We start from the raw sequence: 16,564 nt of genomic DNA on the forward strand, positions 1-16,564 counted from the left end.
TAAACTTTAAATTGACGTGATGTAGTTTCGAGAAAACAGTCATAATGTGATTTACAGAAAAATGAGGGGAAACAAAATTGTAAAAACTGCACAAAAATCATGGAATACATTGAAAGTTTGACTGAAAAAGCAGATGTGGGAGTTATGAGACAGAACAACTATTTAAAAGGGTCCAGGCTGTTCAGCAATGATATTTCTAATGCCCCTGTTGTGGCAGCTGAAGAGTTAGAAATTAATTATGGATGAAACAGCGAATAGAAATGGTGTTTTGAACCCTGCCTGCATGATTTAGCTAAAACAACAGAAGTAAAGAGACAAACAAAACTAACTCAAACTCAATGTTGCACTCGTCTTACACAACTTAGAATTAACACACACAACACCTACAGTACACACACTCTACAACTCCACTTTGCACCCCCCCTCCTTCCCAAATATACACAACCACATATGGCCCAAGGGAGAGTGAAGCTGCATTTCTCCGTCACTGTTCTCCCTCCCTGTGGTTTCCTGTTAATCAGGCTTCTCCATATTGAGGCAGGGGTTTTAGGGCTGGCCTATTGAAGCCACCCATTTACCCATTAACAAAACAAGCAGCGCCCGCTAATGAGCTACATCTCTCCATTTCCATGTCAATTGTTTGTTTGTAGCCATTGTTAGGCTGGGACAATGGGGCTGTATTGTAAATGACAGCAACCCTAATGCACTCTGTGAATGTGTGTGTGTGTGTGTGTGTGTGTGTGTGTGTGTGTGTGTGTGTGTGTGTGTGTGTGTGTGTGTGTGTGTGTGTGTGTGTGTGTGTGAGAGAGAGAGCCCAAGGGGATGCCCTCAGGGAGAAGGGAACACACCTTAGAGAGAAACTGATAAAGAGAGAGGGAGAGACAGACAGACAGAGAGATAAAGAGTGAGGAGGGGAGCAAGAGGAGAAACTGTTGGTGAAATGGCTTACAGAAAGATATGGAGTATTAAAGGACGCTGTTATTTCCCTGCTATCACTCCAGACAACAAAGGATGGATTTATAATTTTAAACAAAATGAGAGTTGGTATCCAAACTTTCTATAGTTCAGCACTTTTCAAAAACAAGTTAAAAAAGTGTTTTACAAGACAAAACAAAATATGGCAGTTAAAAAAACTGAAAACATCCTTTTATAACAAACTCTCTCGGTCTTTGTCAATTGTTGAAAACAAAAAACAAAAACAAAAAAAAACATAACTGACAATCAGTTAAAAGGTAGGGTCAAGCATGACAACTAGATTACCTGGCTTATGGCGCATTTCCACTGCAGGGCCTCGCACGGTTTAGTACGGTATAGCTAGGCCTTGGTAGGCCAGGCTCACTTTATGCTACGTTTCCATTAGTTTAGGAACTGGGGCAGTAACTATAGTAACGCAGTGTAGGCGGAGCCGTGACGTCATCTTCAATGCGAAACACAAAACCAACATCAGCCGTCAGGGCTTGACATTATAAATGGCCCGCTGGCCCGAAAGCACTATTTAGACACCCAGAATAACGTACTTTCCACTTGCCCGCTAGGGCCACTAAAAATATTGCTTTAAAAAAACAAAAAACTGCTCTTTGCTGCGGAGCGCAGCGCGAGCAGGCTCCCGTGAGCGCGCTCCTTATTCACTACAGACTATCGCGCCACCTAATCATTCGCCAAAATGTTTTTAATACCAGCGGTAACCGGCCAAGCGCCGGGCAAAAAACTATCTTCAAATAAAAGAAAGTCACCGGAGGAGTTAAAGGAGAGTGACAGGGAGCATGAGAAGAAGAGGGAGAGAAAGTTTCAGCTTGATCGATGGAGTTGGCTGCTATAGAGTGGTGCAGTGACGCGTCCTAAAACCCTTTTATAATCTATCGATTAGATTTATGATTCGAAAATTATAAAAGTAGGGTAGACATGTGGAGATTATCCGGCTGAACAAAACGTGCATTTATCAAACAGGTTTGTTTTCCACAGACCTTATTTCCAGCTATTTTCCAAAACCCTGTGGAGAAATCGCATTGCTTTTTGTCGAGGGAACCAGCAGCTTACTTCCTGGTTTCAGGACGCGTCACTGCACCTCTCAATATGATGCCAGTATAAACAAAGTCTTCTGTCGGCTCTGTACATCAATGCCGACCTATGCTGACAAGTAAGTGAAGAGTAGAAAATATAAAGGTATTGGCTTTAGGGAAATGTCGCAGCAGTTTAGGATAATGAAGGATCTAATCTAATCTATAACCATTACATTTCTAACTCCTAATGACAGGAAGGCAGAAAGTGCATTATACAAATAATAATACTCATAATAATAGCAGACATTTTTTAACAATGACCACAATATCATTATTTTAATAAACCAAATATCAATAATTGAGGAAAATGAGGAAGAACTGATTATTCAAATGTTGTAGTACAAGTAGTAATGATCAGTATGTTGTTACTTCGGCATCTTTTTGAAACGTGTATTACAATTAAATCACGGTCAAATATGTTCATTTTGTTGTAGTTGCCTGTGATTCTCTAGTTTAGCATACTCAGCCCGATTGTTGGCCCGGAAAGAACCTCGATTATGGAGAGCCAGAAAACTGAAAAAGTACCTGCTAGCCGGAACTACCCCTAGTGGAAAAGCAACCAAAAACGAGCACGGCGCGCTTAAACCGCGCTGTAGAGGAAATGCCCCATTAGAGACCTCAATGGTTTAATTTGATGTTGTTGACAGAACTTTGAGGGCCAAATGTATTAATTACAAGTTTTGATTTATTCCACTGTAGTGCATAATTTATGTAATTGGAAAATGAGAGGACCTAACATTGAACCCTGATGAACACCACAAGACAAAGTACTGATTATATACTCTTTCAATTTATAGAAAAAATACAGTGAATACAAAATGTTCCATCAAATCATAGAATCACTGATTTGTCTCTTCTGTTAAATGTCTGGGGTCTTATTTTTTTAACCAATGTTTTAGCTGCCCCCTGCCCTAAAATACCTCTTTGGAGAAGCTTTTTGAAATCTTATAGTTAGTAGGTTGAGTATTTATTTTTAGACACACTTGATTCCAAGGTTGCAAGAAAAAGCCCAAAATGGGTAAGGATGGAGGTCCGTACCCAAAAAGGGGCTCAGGTTGATGAAGTCAATTTGTCTTTCTGAGTTCAATGTTCTGTTCAGGTATCAAATGAATGACCATAGTAGTGTGATATTAATTACTGGGTGAAATTATTGCCCTAGTATCATAACATACATATGAATTCTGTATTTTCTTCTTTATACTTTCAGTGTTGTTTGATTCAAATATTTATTTCTTCCCATCCTTACTTTCTTCGTTCTTACTTTATTTTCTATGCAGGTTTCTCCTTATGTTTGTAATTGCAGTATGATAAACAGTCATTTCACTTGTGGCCTTGTGGCTATGGACTAGTTCTGATATTCAATCTGGCCTTTACAGATATGGATACAACTTCCAATTTAAGTGTGCCTGTGTGTTGTGTGTACACTATATATGTATATACACACACACACACACACACACGCATACATCTCGGGCCCCAACACACTCCAAAAGATCCTGCTGCATTATTGTTGTCGGACATTTTGGGGACAGGAAATGGGAAATTAGCTTTGCCTATCCAGAGGCTAGGATTAACGCTATAGAAAAATGCATCTGACTAGCGCCTAGCTCAGTCAGCTACAGAGCTGCTGATTAGAACATATGAAAATATGTTTGGAAGGAGAGTGGAGACAGGGAGCGGAGAGGCTTTTTGTTGCATAAACGACAATGTGTGACATGATGTAGGTTACCATTTCTCTGCGGTGATTTTAAAAACAAAATAGGTGTTCTTTGAAGATGTAATAAGTCGGCTACATACATAATTTTGCGTACTTTAAAAGTCCTTTTTGTCTGTTGAGATTTGATGTTTGTCACCCAATTGTTACTGACAATGAAAATTACAACTTTATTTTCTGCAAGACACAATATGTTAAAACCTGTTTAGTAAATAGGTGAGACTTGTTGTCCGTGTGGTAATAAAAAGCCATCTTGTGGACATTACGCTAAAATGAAGTCATGATCACGACTACCTTTTCCATCTCGTAAATTGGCAAAATATTTGACATGAAACAAGGTAAATTAACACACAGTCCTTTTACTTGGCAGCCGAGAACTCTAACAACCAGTGGATGCTAAAGCCATGGGGACGCAGCTTTAAAAAAACAACAACGCTCAAACCCAGCCAGACGCGTCGGTGCATGATCAAAGCCAGGAGCGGAGAAAGCGTGTCAGCTGGTGGTCAGTGTGTAGCTCCACTTTAAAAAAGAAGACTCAAGAGGAGAAGAGACTTTTCCTTTTATATGGCGACAGCAAGAACAATTGTGTACTGTGTCTTCCATTGACTGCTGGGAACCTCCAGGGGAAGAGAGGCTAAACGGTTGAGTGCGAAGCTGAGACAGAGGTCTCCTCTGTGGGCTTGGCGTCGGGGTGAGGACCCCTCTCCGCTCTGGAGGCTCTGTTTGAGCAGGAGGAGCAGGTTGTCGCCTTGGTTGCTCTTTTCTGGGCGAGAAGAAAGAGGGAGGGAGGGCACGCACCACTGGTCATGTAGAGAGACCTGGCGTGGGCACAGAGTGATGCCACACACACACACACACACACACACACACACACACACACACACACACACACACACACACACACACACACACACACACACACACACACACACACACACACACACACACACACACACACACACACACACACACACACACACACACACACACACACACAATCACTATCTAAAAGGGTCTGCCAACCTCCCAGATAGCCAGCCAGTCTGGCAGTCAGTCATGCAGCTCCAGACATTTGTCATGACAGGCTAATTCACAGTCAAGGGGTGCTTTAGGTCTCTATCTGGTCCCCACCCACACACACACACACACACACACACACACACACACACACACACACACACACACACACACACACACACACACACACACACACACACACACACACACACACACACACACACACACACACACACACACACACACACACACACACACACACACACACACACACACACACACACACACACACACACACACACACACACACTGCATACATCACTTCAGGGGACACATACATGCATTTCCTGGAGACTTATCCTAACCTTAACCCTAACCAAGTCTTCACGCTAAAATGAATGATTCCCCTCATGGGGACCTCCATTTTGTCCCCATAAGGCAGGCGAGTCCCCACACGTGACTGTGTAGACAGATTTAGGTCCCCACAAGTATAGTAATGCTAGGCCACACACACCCACCCACCCACCCACCCACACACACACACACACACACACACACACACACACACACACACACACACCACACACACACACACACACACACACACACACACACACACACACACACACACACACACACACACACACACACACACACACACACCACACACACACACACACACACACACACACACACACACACACACACACACACACACACACACACACACACACACACACACACACAGCTGTGTAATCATCACACACCCGAAAACATTGTTTCAAATGCCAGAGTGATGATCCAGGCAAAATGCAGGAAGAACTCAGTTTTAGCCACAAACACACAGAATGAACTATATTCATACATATTTGTTGTTTTTGATAAAATAAAATAAATCAAAACATTGTTGTTATAGCGATCAATGGATCTGCTGCTGTCCCTATGTCAGTCTTAAAAAGGTGTTTGATGGTAAAGTCGGAGATATCAACTTTCTTTTGTGGCAGGAAGAACGGAGGTTTATGGAAGATGTGGTATTCAGTTTGAAAAGAGTTTTTCAATTGACTCAAATATTTGTGTATTTTAATAATACCCGCAGGTATTGCGAACAACAATGATATGGGCATATTTTCAAAACATTACCAAATGTATGCATCTATTATTTTGCAGGGCCTTACTGCTCAAATGTTGGAGAAGAAAGAGAGAGAGTGAGAGACAGAGAAAGAGAGAGATAGAGAGGGATAGAGAGGGATAGAGAGAGAGAGAGCTTATCGGGTGGCTCCAGATGGAGTGCGCGGATCAATGAGCGTGCGAGGCGCACAGCGATCAATGCATTTGATAAAGAATTAAAGAAGAGCCACTGTACATGGCTATCAAAGAACCAGGACACGGCCTAATTATGATTCGACGGGTGCGTGCCCATGATAGGGGTCTGTCAGTGTGTGTGTGTTATTTGTACATAAATATAAATATCTGAGATGTCAGGGTGGAAGTGCGGGCTGTATACCTGTGTGTCAGTGGATACGTGTGTGTGTGTGTGTGTGTGTGTGTGTGTGTGTGTGTGTGTGTGTGTGTGTGTGTGTGTGTGTGTGTGTGTGTGTGTGTGTGTCTGTCTTGATTGTCAGATCGTGTGAGTGTTTTTTCAGATGTCATGTTGCTGTGTTTATGATGTTCATATGGGATTTTCCTAAATGAGGTCAGTGATAAATAACTAAGCTAATTTTATTATTTGTGTTAATTTGGGTCTTGTACGCATTTTAGAATCCTGCTTGTATTTGAATAAATGTGCTATTTATAGTCATGGCACAAGTCCACACCGTGTATGTGTCCTTATAAAATAAACAGAAAGGAGGAGGGGCTCTGTGAGGAAGTGGCAGATTTTTTCCGGCTGTGTATTTTCAAATTCGAGCGCACTCGAGCTGGTTTCTCCAAAATGACCTACCCCACCTTTAAGGTTCATTTAGCATTTTAATTAATTAGATTTGTTGTGCATATGCAAACTGTAATTTAACTGTGGCTTGTTTTTGTCAGCTTAAGAATATCTTTAGTAAGCTTTTAGGAAAATCAGGAACTTCATCATCTCAGGTGCAGGAACGGAGTCCCAGAGGGTGTTCATGGGCAACAGAGAGGAGTTTGAGCAACACAAGGCTCAAGAATGCTACACGTTGTGACGGGCATCTATTCAGACTGCCTGGTACTTACAAGTGTTAACAGGAGGTCCGAATATTTTTTTATTTTAGCGACATTAAAATGTTTTGTAACTGATATCTTGCACAGTTAAGAGATATACGATTTCTCAACTTTTTTATAACAATTTTCAATTGTTGTCAATTGTAATAAAACGTTCCTAAAGTTCTCCTTTCCTAGATGCAGTGTAAACGCAAACGCAGACATACGGTCTTTCTATCCGTCTAAAGTTGTAGGACTATTTAGTCGAAAAGTCCCATATTTACAAAACCACAGTAAGATGGCAAAAAATCACGCCTATCAAATGTGTTTTCCATTAAAGAAACAAACAGGGAGAAAGAGAGCAGGGCTGCAAAGTGGACATGAAAAACATTTGACACTTCCACTTGGTCAAACGTGAACACGAGGCATGTGATCATTTGTCAAAGAGAAGGAAAAGAAAGAAAGAAAGAAAGAAAGAGGTGCCCAGAAGAGGTATGCAAGTGTGGGTGTGGACGTGTGTGTGTGTGTGGGTGTGTTACAACTTTCCTCTCTGATGGCTTGATCAGCTCTTGTGATGCAATTGAGAGAGCTGTCTTTCTCTTGCTCGTTAACATAGGCATGGACACACACACACACGCACGCACGCACGCACGCACGCACACACCACCACCACCACACACCACGCACGCACCACACACACACGCACACACACACACACACACACACACACACACACACACACACACACACACACACACACACACACACACACACACACACACACACACACACACACTTCAAAGCTTTTGATCTACATCCCAGCCAATTCAGCCACCACACATACCCACACATTCCAAGACACACACACACACACACACACACACACACACACACACACACGTGCACGCACTCACACACACACACACACACACACACACACACACACACACACACACACACACACACACACACACACACACACACACACACACACACACACACACACACACACACACACACACACACACACACACACACAGTCCAAAGAAACTGCCCACCAACCTATTTAGTTTCATTAGAGGCAGATTCTTTAAAAAAAAAAAAAGGAGAGAGAGAGAGAACAAGATAAAAGGAGGAAGGGGGTGAAGGACGAGTGAGGAAAGGAGAAAAAAGGGAGAGCTGTGAGAAGAAAGGGACGGCGGCCACATTAAAATGAGACCTGCAGAAAAATTATTACTGCTGAGAGAAAGTTGAAAATCAGAGAGGACAGGAGGAGGCGAGGAAAGGACAGAGTGTGGACACAAAAGCAGAGCAGACAAGGCCACATTCGCATTTTCAAAATAGAGATTTTTCTTTTATGGATGCTGCCAGGACAGCCCTTCACTGGGCGACCGCCCGCACACATACTTAGCAATTAGAATACTTATATTCTTGCGTTGTAAAATTAGCAAATACTTACAGGATTAAGTAAGATTAGAAACATGTATTTTAATGGAAATGAATATGAAAGAAAGAGGAATAAGTGGACTGTATTTGTCTGGTTTAAGAATTTCATTTTTGAATCACGATAGTGTTGTGGGAGACAAGGGAACATTTGAGCTTGATTTAACAAAGAGGGATTTTAATGTAAGCTAGGAAAGACTCGAATAATGTTTAAAATTATTATTATATTTATCCTTTTTTACAATTATCCTTTTGTTCCTTTTTACTAAATACTAAATGACCCTATTTTAACAAATGGGTCAAACTATAAGAAAGTGTAGTTTTAAGAGTTCTGAGAAGATTTTCATTATTATGTAGATTATATCTGAAAAATGTTTTTAGTCCCGAAAAGGAACGACTGTTAGCGAGTATGCCCAGCTCTCAACTCTCATCCCACCGTGTCCTTCTCTTGATAAGTCGCTGTCTGAATGTGTCACCTCTTACAATGTTCTTTCCACTTATCTCGTGTTCATCAATCAGGGCCAAAAGCCAGGTAACAATTAGCCTGTTATGAATGTGACAGATGTGTTATGATTACTTCACTGATCATGAATTATGTCTCTCATTTTGGGAACTTTAAAGAATGCAGGAGTCAGCCAGAGGACTTGGGAGTAAATGAGGACATGAATGCCGTTAAGTCAGGATCAGAGGACAGACAGCAGATGGGAGCAGATGACAACACCCACAGGTCACAAAAGCAGAGACCCAGGAGTCCCCTCCACTTCAGAAGAGGAGGGGGGGGGGAGAGGGGGAGGAGGGGGTGGGGGTGCTGGTCGGCAAAAATCAAACGGGACCCAATTATAGGAATCACAACGAGTCAGTGAGCAGGGGAACTCTCTTACCTGGAAAACACTGAGGCATGTGCGTGCACACACACACACACACACACACACACACACACACACACACACACACACACACACACACACACACACACACACACACACACACACACACACACACACACACACACACACACACACACACACACACACACACACACACACACACACACACACACACACACACTCTAAAGAATGCAAAAGCACACAGGTGCTTTATAATTGCAAACATATTTTTTTGCAAAGAAACACACAGGAGTAGACGCTTGTGTGTCCGCACGCACACACACACTAGTGTGTGTGCGTGCGGACACACACTAGTGTGATCCTGATAATTAGCCTGGCCAGGCCGGTGTGAAATTACTGTTCTCATCTGCTAATGGATGAAGACCTGAAGCGAATAGACACACACACACACACACACACACACACACACACACACACACACACACACACACACACACACACACACACACACACACACACACACACACACACACACACACACACACACACACACACACACACACACACACACACACACACACACACACACACACACACACACAACCCCATTTAAATAATAACAGTTGGAAATGCTAAAAGAGTTATATAAAAAAAAACACAAACTGGGATGTTTCTTAAGAAGCTAAAATTAGAGAATACATTCTTGGATTTTATATTTTGTAGGAAAACTCATTCATTTCCCACCAGGCTGCTGTGTGACTAGGGGTTGTGACATTACAACATTACAAGACATCTGCACTATGAAGGCCACCTATGAGGAAGAGGAGGAGGAGGGCTGAAAACAATGTCCATTAAAGACCCCAGAGAAGGACAGACAGCGCAACATGATGGAGAGAACAGGATGACGACATGAGAGGGAGAAGCACAGATATACAAAGGAGAAACCGACAGTGAGTGAATAAAATAGACTGACACAAAAAGAGTGCGAATGAGGGAGGGAGGGAGGGAGGGAAGACAGGGAGGGAGAGGAAGAGAGGAAACTGAACCTGTGACCTTAGATGAAAGAACCAGTCACTGTGGGCTACAATTAGGGATGGCAGGAGGGAGAGCATAGGTCAAGAGAACAGAGCCACACACACACACACGCTCGCACACACACACACGCGCACACACACACACACACACACACACACACACACACACACACACACACACACACACACAGAATCTGTTCTGCTTTGAGCTATGTTCATATTGATCACAGACACTGTAGACGTCTGGGTATTTTAAATATTACACTTTGTACAGAACTATAAATGCTGTCAATATCGTGTGCTGCTACTTACTGTACGCACTAGTTAGTTAAGACATTTTCCTCCTGATTTGTATTCATGTTAATAAAAAGATGCGAGAAAAATGATAAAATGTTTGCTAAAGAGAGATGTGATGAGAACAAGCGCTGCTGTGTGATGTGAGAAAGACTTTAGACACACATTTTATTAAGTGCTGTTTATGGAGGGAAAAACATACCATTTTAGTAATTTAGTCAACTACAAAAATGTCTTATTTTGAGTGAATGAGGGCAATTAAAGGAAGGGTCGGTAAGAATGGAGAAACCAGCTCGAGTGCGCTAGAATTTGAAAGTACGCAGCCGAAGAAAATCTGCCCCTTCCTTCAGACTTCCTCACAGAGCCCCTCCCCCAACACACGAACGCGCACATGACCAATGAGGCCACGAGATAAGTGTGTGCACAGATGGAAGGCTGACAGGCAGGTAGGCCATCCAGTTACTTTAGCCGGGCCGGCTCAGATGATTGGTCGTGCTTTTTACAGCGCCACGGCTTCCTCAGATGACGTTTTTTAATGTATTTATTGTCAAAGCATTTCATGTATTCATTGCTATCGGGATGTTAAGAGCTTTCCATGGAATATAACAAGTGTTTCTGAAGGGAATTACCTAACCCACCTTTAAGATGTGAACAAATGAATTTGAAGAAATACCATATTTCAGAAAGCTTCTCATCAACAGCAGTTCAGGAGGGTTTTGGCTTCAATAATGAACCTTTTCCTTTAGGCAAAAAAGTCCCATTAGCGAACATACCTGACTCTTAATAAAGCTCCATTAGAATAGATGCTCTTATTCAGTTTAGAGAATTAATGCAGCAACATATTAATATTTTAGTTTTTCAACTCATATCTTTTTACTGATTGGGGATTTTACCGATGAATACAAATGTTAACTCTGAATAACACGAGTTTAATAGCTCTCGAACAAATGTATAATTTGTGCCTTGAATGCTTCACCCCCAAAACATCCAATGCAGCCCCCTCCTCCCCCCCTTCCCAAATCATTGTGTTGCCCCCACATTAGCCACTTCCCTGGAAGAATGAAGCCTTCTTTAATTGAATTAAATTATACCTTATGCATGCTAAACCGCAAAGCACCTACTTAGACGGATGGAGAGTTAAATGGGAAAGGCTTGGGCCTCTTCAGCTGATAACATGGACACACACACACACCGACACACGTACACACACACACACACACACACACACACACACACACACACACACACACACGCTAATCAAAACAAGACATCAAGTAATCTAATCTGAATCACTAACAATTATCAGCACATTGGCCCCGAGGCCAGTCGTATTCCTTTGATCAATGTTTTCTATTAAAAAAAGTGTAAACAATTCAATATCTTCCGCTCGCCCCTCCTTCCTTTATGCATGGGATCAGTGTGTGTGTGTGTGTGTGTGTGTGTGTGTGTGACGGGGTTATTAACCAATTGTCCTTGGAAATGAGTAAGGAAATCAGGAGGAGAGGGGGGGAGGAAGAGCGAAGGCTTGGGTCTGACTTTAAGGAGCTAATCTAAGTGGAGTCAGCCATCTTGCCGCACAACAAGGGACAGAAAAGGACCTTTTTTTAGAAATATATCGGCAGTGCGACGGCTTTGAAAAACTCTTTTAATTTGCTTTCTTTCTCTGAAGACTCTTAACGCCACCAGTCGTTGGAAGTCCCTCATTTATCCCTCGGATTATCCCTGAAATGGTTATTCCTGTGGCCTGCACGCAAACATGAACACACACGTTTGTGGATGCTTACACGCAGACACAAACACAGACTTGTGTACTTAAGCAGGCACACACACTAACACACACAGTGTACACACATAATTCAAGGGCATATATCTCTTTAAGGATTCCAGCAGAGAGAGCAGGGGCATGCGGCTGCTGCCTTTCAGATATTTCATTACCAAAGGGTATTTATTTCATTTCACCCTCAAATCCGTTGTCGTCACAATTCTCACAAAACCAGATTTTTCCCCTTTCTGTGAAACATTCGGGAAACGTCACTGAGGATTTGACACCAGTGCTTTCCCAGGGTAACTCCTGGTCCATCAGTGCCCCCCCCCCCCACCCACCACCTCCTCCCAGTATATTATGTTCAGTGGAGCGTGCTCGGTTCAGAGCGGGCAATTTCTCTCACGTCTTCTCTAGTCTAGTTTGCTTCGGAACAGCGATTCCAACCCCACTTTACCACAAACGTACTTTTGCTGACAGGTGTTGGTGTACCACATGTGCTCACAGACATTGAGGGGGCAGCACATGTGTCAAGATGACCAAGGTGGGAGCGAAATGTTTAAAGAGAGAAGAGGAAGTCCTAACTCTCATGTTCAGGTTGTGACGCTCAGCAGTCCATAAGAGAGTCGGAGCAGAAGTTAATAAGGACAAGTCTTCCTTCCTTCTAAAGCCTTTCCATAAAGTGTTCGACAAAGTGGATGAGACAGGCTTTTCCAGCATGTCGCGAGTTTAGTGAGCAGCGAAAAAGGACTGTGGGAGTGAAGAGGCTCCTGGTCACTCTATTAGTTGTTCCAGCACACTGAGGCGATGCTACACGACACTCCAGTGCACGGAGCAGAGAGGCCGGGACAGACAAGTTCAACTCGGGACAGCTTACAGTTAAACATCCCAGACTGACTCAAAGTGAGCATCAGGTAGACTTTGATGTTGTGGTTGGACGTGCCAGAGAGTATCAGAGTAAGGGTTGTCAACACTTTCAGTCCACACACACACACACACACACCACACACACACACACACACACACACCACACACACACCACACACACACACACACACACACACACACACACACACACACACAACACACACACACACACACACACCACAACACACACACACTACACACACCACACCACACACACCAACAACAAACACACACACCACACACACCATGTATACATCACTTCAGGGGACATTACATTGACTGACATAAATTTCTGGAGACTTATCCGACCTTAACCAGAACCAACACATGCCTACCCCAACCCTTAACCTTAACCTTACCTTACCCTAACCATCGTCACCCTAAAATTAATGATTCCCCTCATGGGGACCTCCATTTTTGTCCCATAAGGGACGCGATTCCCCCACAAGTATAGCAATTCTAGGGCACACACACACACACACACACACACACACACACACACACACACACACACACACACACACACACACACACACACACACACACACACACACACACACACACACACACACACACACACACACACACACACACACACACACACACACACACACACACACACAACTCTGACTTACATCACAGACGCCGGTCGCCCTGTTCGGTGCAGTGAGGGCTGAGTTGGGGCCGCTCTTGTTTCCGGCCTTCATGGCGGCGTCTCTGCGGGCCTGTTCCAGGAGGAGGCGGGCTCTCTCCTTCAGCTCCTCCTGACGGGACAGCACCCTCTGTGTGCAACCACAGGACGGACGTCATGACTTAAAACAATGCTAATGGTTCGCTACAGTCCTTTTTCTCAGTAAGACTGTACACACCTCTCGGATGAACACAATAAGTGCTTGTAGATGCCCATACATGATTATTTAAGAGTTTCCAAAGTAGCTTTTGACTGCACACATATGGATATATGAGAATATGTCTGCAGTATCTTACTCTCTTGTCAAACTGTACTCACCTTCTCAGCGGGGGGACTTGATACAGGTGCTGGCTCCTTTAAAAAAGAAAATACATCTTAAAATACAGGTTCATTACCAAGACCATAAAAAAACATCATTGGGTTTTTACAGCTTCTTAATAAAGCACTTTGTCTTCACAGTGTAACAAGTTTAGATGGGTTTTCACTAATATATGATTCTTAACAAGTAAATACGTTTTGAAATCTAGTTAATTATGGTGCCTAAATAAGTGCCACAGAAATACACACCGTGTCACAGAGAGAAGTATACATAGCTTTCAGACTGCATCTTGTGCAGTGAGCAGGTGGCGGTAGAAAAGAATAAAGACAAGCGGACCCAAATCTAGAAACAGGGTATTTCCCCCCGTGATAAACAGGGCCTGCACTTTGGGCCGGCCTACAAACGGGCTGTCTGGGTCCAGTGGTGTGGAGAGCATGACGGCTTTGACAAGAAAGCAAAACACACCTAGCTTAGAGTTTTATCTGTAGGGTAATCCTGGCTGCATTATGAGGGGGAGCAGAGAGGGCACGCAGAGCTTTTACATGTGGCTCAGACAGACCACATTACAGCTGCTTAGAGCTCGGAGACATCCTTTCAGCAAGTCAAGTCTGACTGCATGCATCAGGCGAGGATGCATCCCCGCTAACTTGATAACAGCAGATCAAAATGGGGTGTCATAGCTGTCATAACCCCCCCTGCAGCCCCCCCGCCTGCCCCGTGACCTTTCGACTTGTAAACAGGAAGCGGTAATCTGGGGTTAACCAACGCAGGCAGCAATGTATTCAATGTGTGTTTGGGTGTGTGTGTGTGTGTGTGTGTGTGTGTGTGTGTGTGTGTGTGTGTGTGTGTGTGTGTGTGTGTGTGTGTGAGACGAGATGAGGTGTGCTCGGCGCAAAGCGTCGCCACGCCTGAGCAGTCACGGCACCGACTGCCATCAACTGAAGGGATGAGAAATATAATGAAAAATATAATGAAATGTCAAAGCAGGGGGTTCTCCGGGCGCCTTCTGAAGTCGCCACGTGTTGCGGCCTCAGTGTGTCTGGGTGCAGACAGCTGACGACAACATCTAATGCAGAACGGGAGAGTTTGGGTACGGTCATCTCTGCAATGGCATCAACAAGGTCGGGATTTGAAGCTTAGCGAGTGCCAGGAGGCGATGAGTGTTCACCACATCCTGTGTCTTATGATGACTGATGTCGCAGGGAAACTTTCAATCAGACGATAAAAACCTGAACGATCCGCTTACAGGCCGGGCAGGGAGCTGCAGGTAAACGCTGTCAGAATCTTAATACCCGGCAGCAAGACGTAAATTAGCCTTCATCATACAGACTGAGCCAGGGGTTGTGTGAGGAGCAGGATTTATAATTAGCCGTGAGATAATTTCATGTATCCCTTACTGACCCCTGAAGGACAAGTTCAACTATATTCAGAGCACTGGAAATATTCCTGGTTGCACAAAACTGCACTGGACAATGTGTCCCACCCTCTCCAGGACACCCTGTCCTCACTGTGCAGCTCCTTCAGCGACAGGCTGCTGCACCCCCGCTGTCAGGGAGACATACCGCAGGTCCTTCCTTCCTGCAGCGGTCAGACTATACAACCAGCACAGCCCCTAGTAGAACCCTTCCCCCCCACACCTCCCCCCCACACACACACACACACGCCACAACACAGACTATAACACCCCTTGCTACCAACCAACTATGTGCTATATGTGCAATATATATGCCGTTACAACTGTGCTACATATACCTGGCTGCTACAGTAAATCCTAAGAACTGTTACAGGATGTGTATTTTGAAAATTATGTAACTTCAATTTTGTATTATATCATAACTTAGTACTTTTTAATGGATGTAACATTACAGTAACATTACATTAGTCCGTGGCTCTTTTTTCTGCTGTAACTACGTACATTTCCCCTCTGTGGGACTAAGAAAGGTATTCTGATTAGTGAGGCTGCATTTTGGGATTTTCTTACTCTATAATAAAAAGGAGTTTTAATCAATCACAAGTTATTAATAAAGTCTATTAATTATCATGTTAAAAACTAGCATCCAACACCTTTTGAACTTCCAATTAAAGGACTATTTAAGGACTTGACAGGCCCATTCCCCTCAAATGCAAAGACCCAACAGGGCAAAGTCTGAGACGTGGATCAGGGTGAAAAGACTCCTCCTAACAAAATGCATCGTAATTGATTGTAAATTGAGAAGCATCTCTCATTTAAACCACTTCTTTACTCTCCATTCCTATCTCCTCTCCCCAGTCAGAAATACAGAAAATTCA

At 43.5% G+C, this 16,564-nt stretch overlaps 1 protein-coding gene across 4 annotated transcripts in view; it reads right to left on the bottom strand.

Moving 5' to 3' along the window:
* The window catches only part of ehbp1 (EH domain binding protein 1), a 188,199-nt gene that overhangs the window by 59,206 nt on the left and 112,429 nt on the right, over window positions 1–16,564 (bottom strand). For all 4 annotated transcript variants that reach the window (XM_034100365.1, XM_034100363.2, XM_034100364.2 and 1 more), the window contains 2 exons: window positions 14,275–14,310; window positions 13,901–14,047 (listed from right to left, as the gene is read on the bottom strand). In XM_034100365.1, the coding sequence (XP_033956256.1) occupies window positions 13,901–14,047; window positions 14,275–14,310 (183 nt within the window). The remainder of the gene's footprint in view (window positions 1–13,900; window positions 14,048–14,274; window positions 14,311–16,564) is intronic.

The sequence above is a fragment of the Pseudochaenichthys georgianus genome, chromosome 15 (assembly GCF_902827115.2).
Source record: "Pseudochaenichthys georgianus chromosome 15, fPseGeo1.2, whole genome shotgun sequence".
Lineage (NCBI taxonomy): Eukaryota > Metazoa > Chordata > Actinopteri > Perciformes > Channichthyidae > Pseudochaenichthys > Pseudochaenichthys georgianus.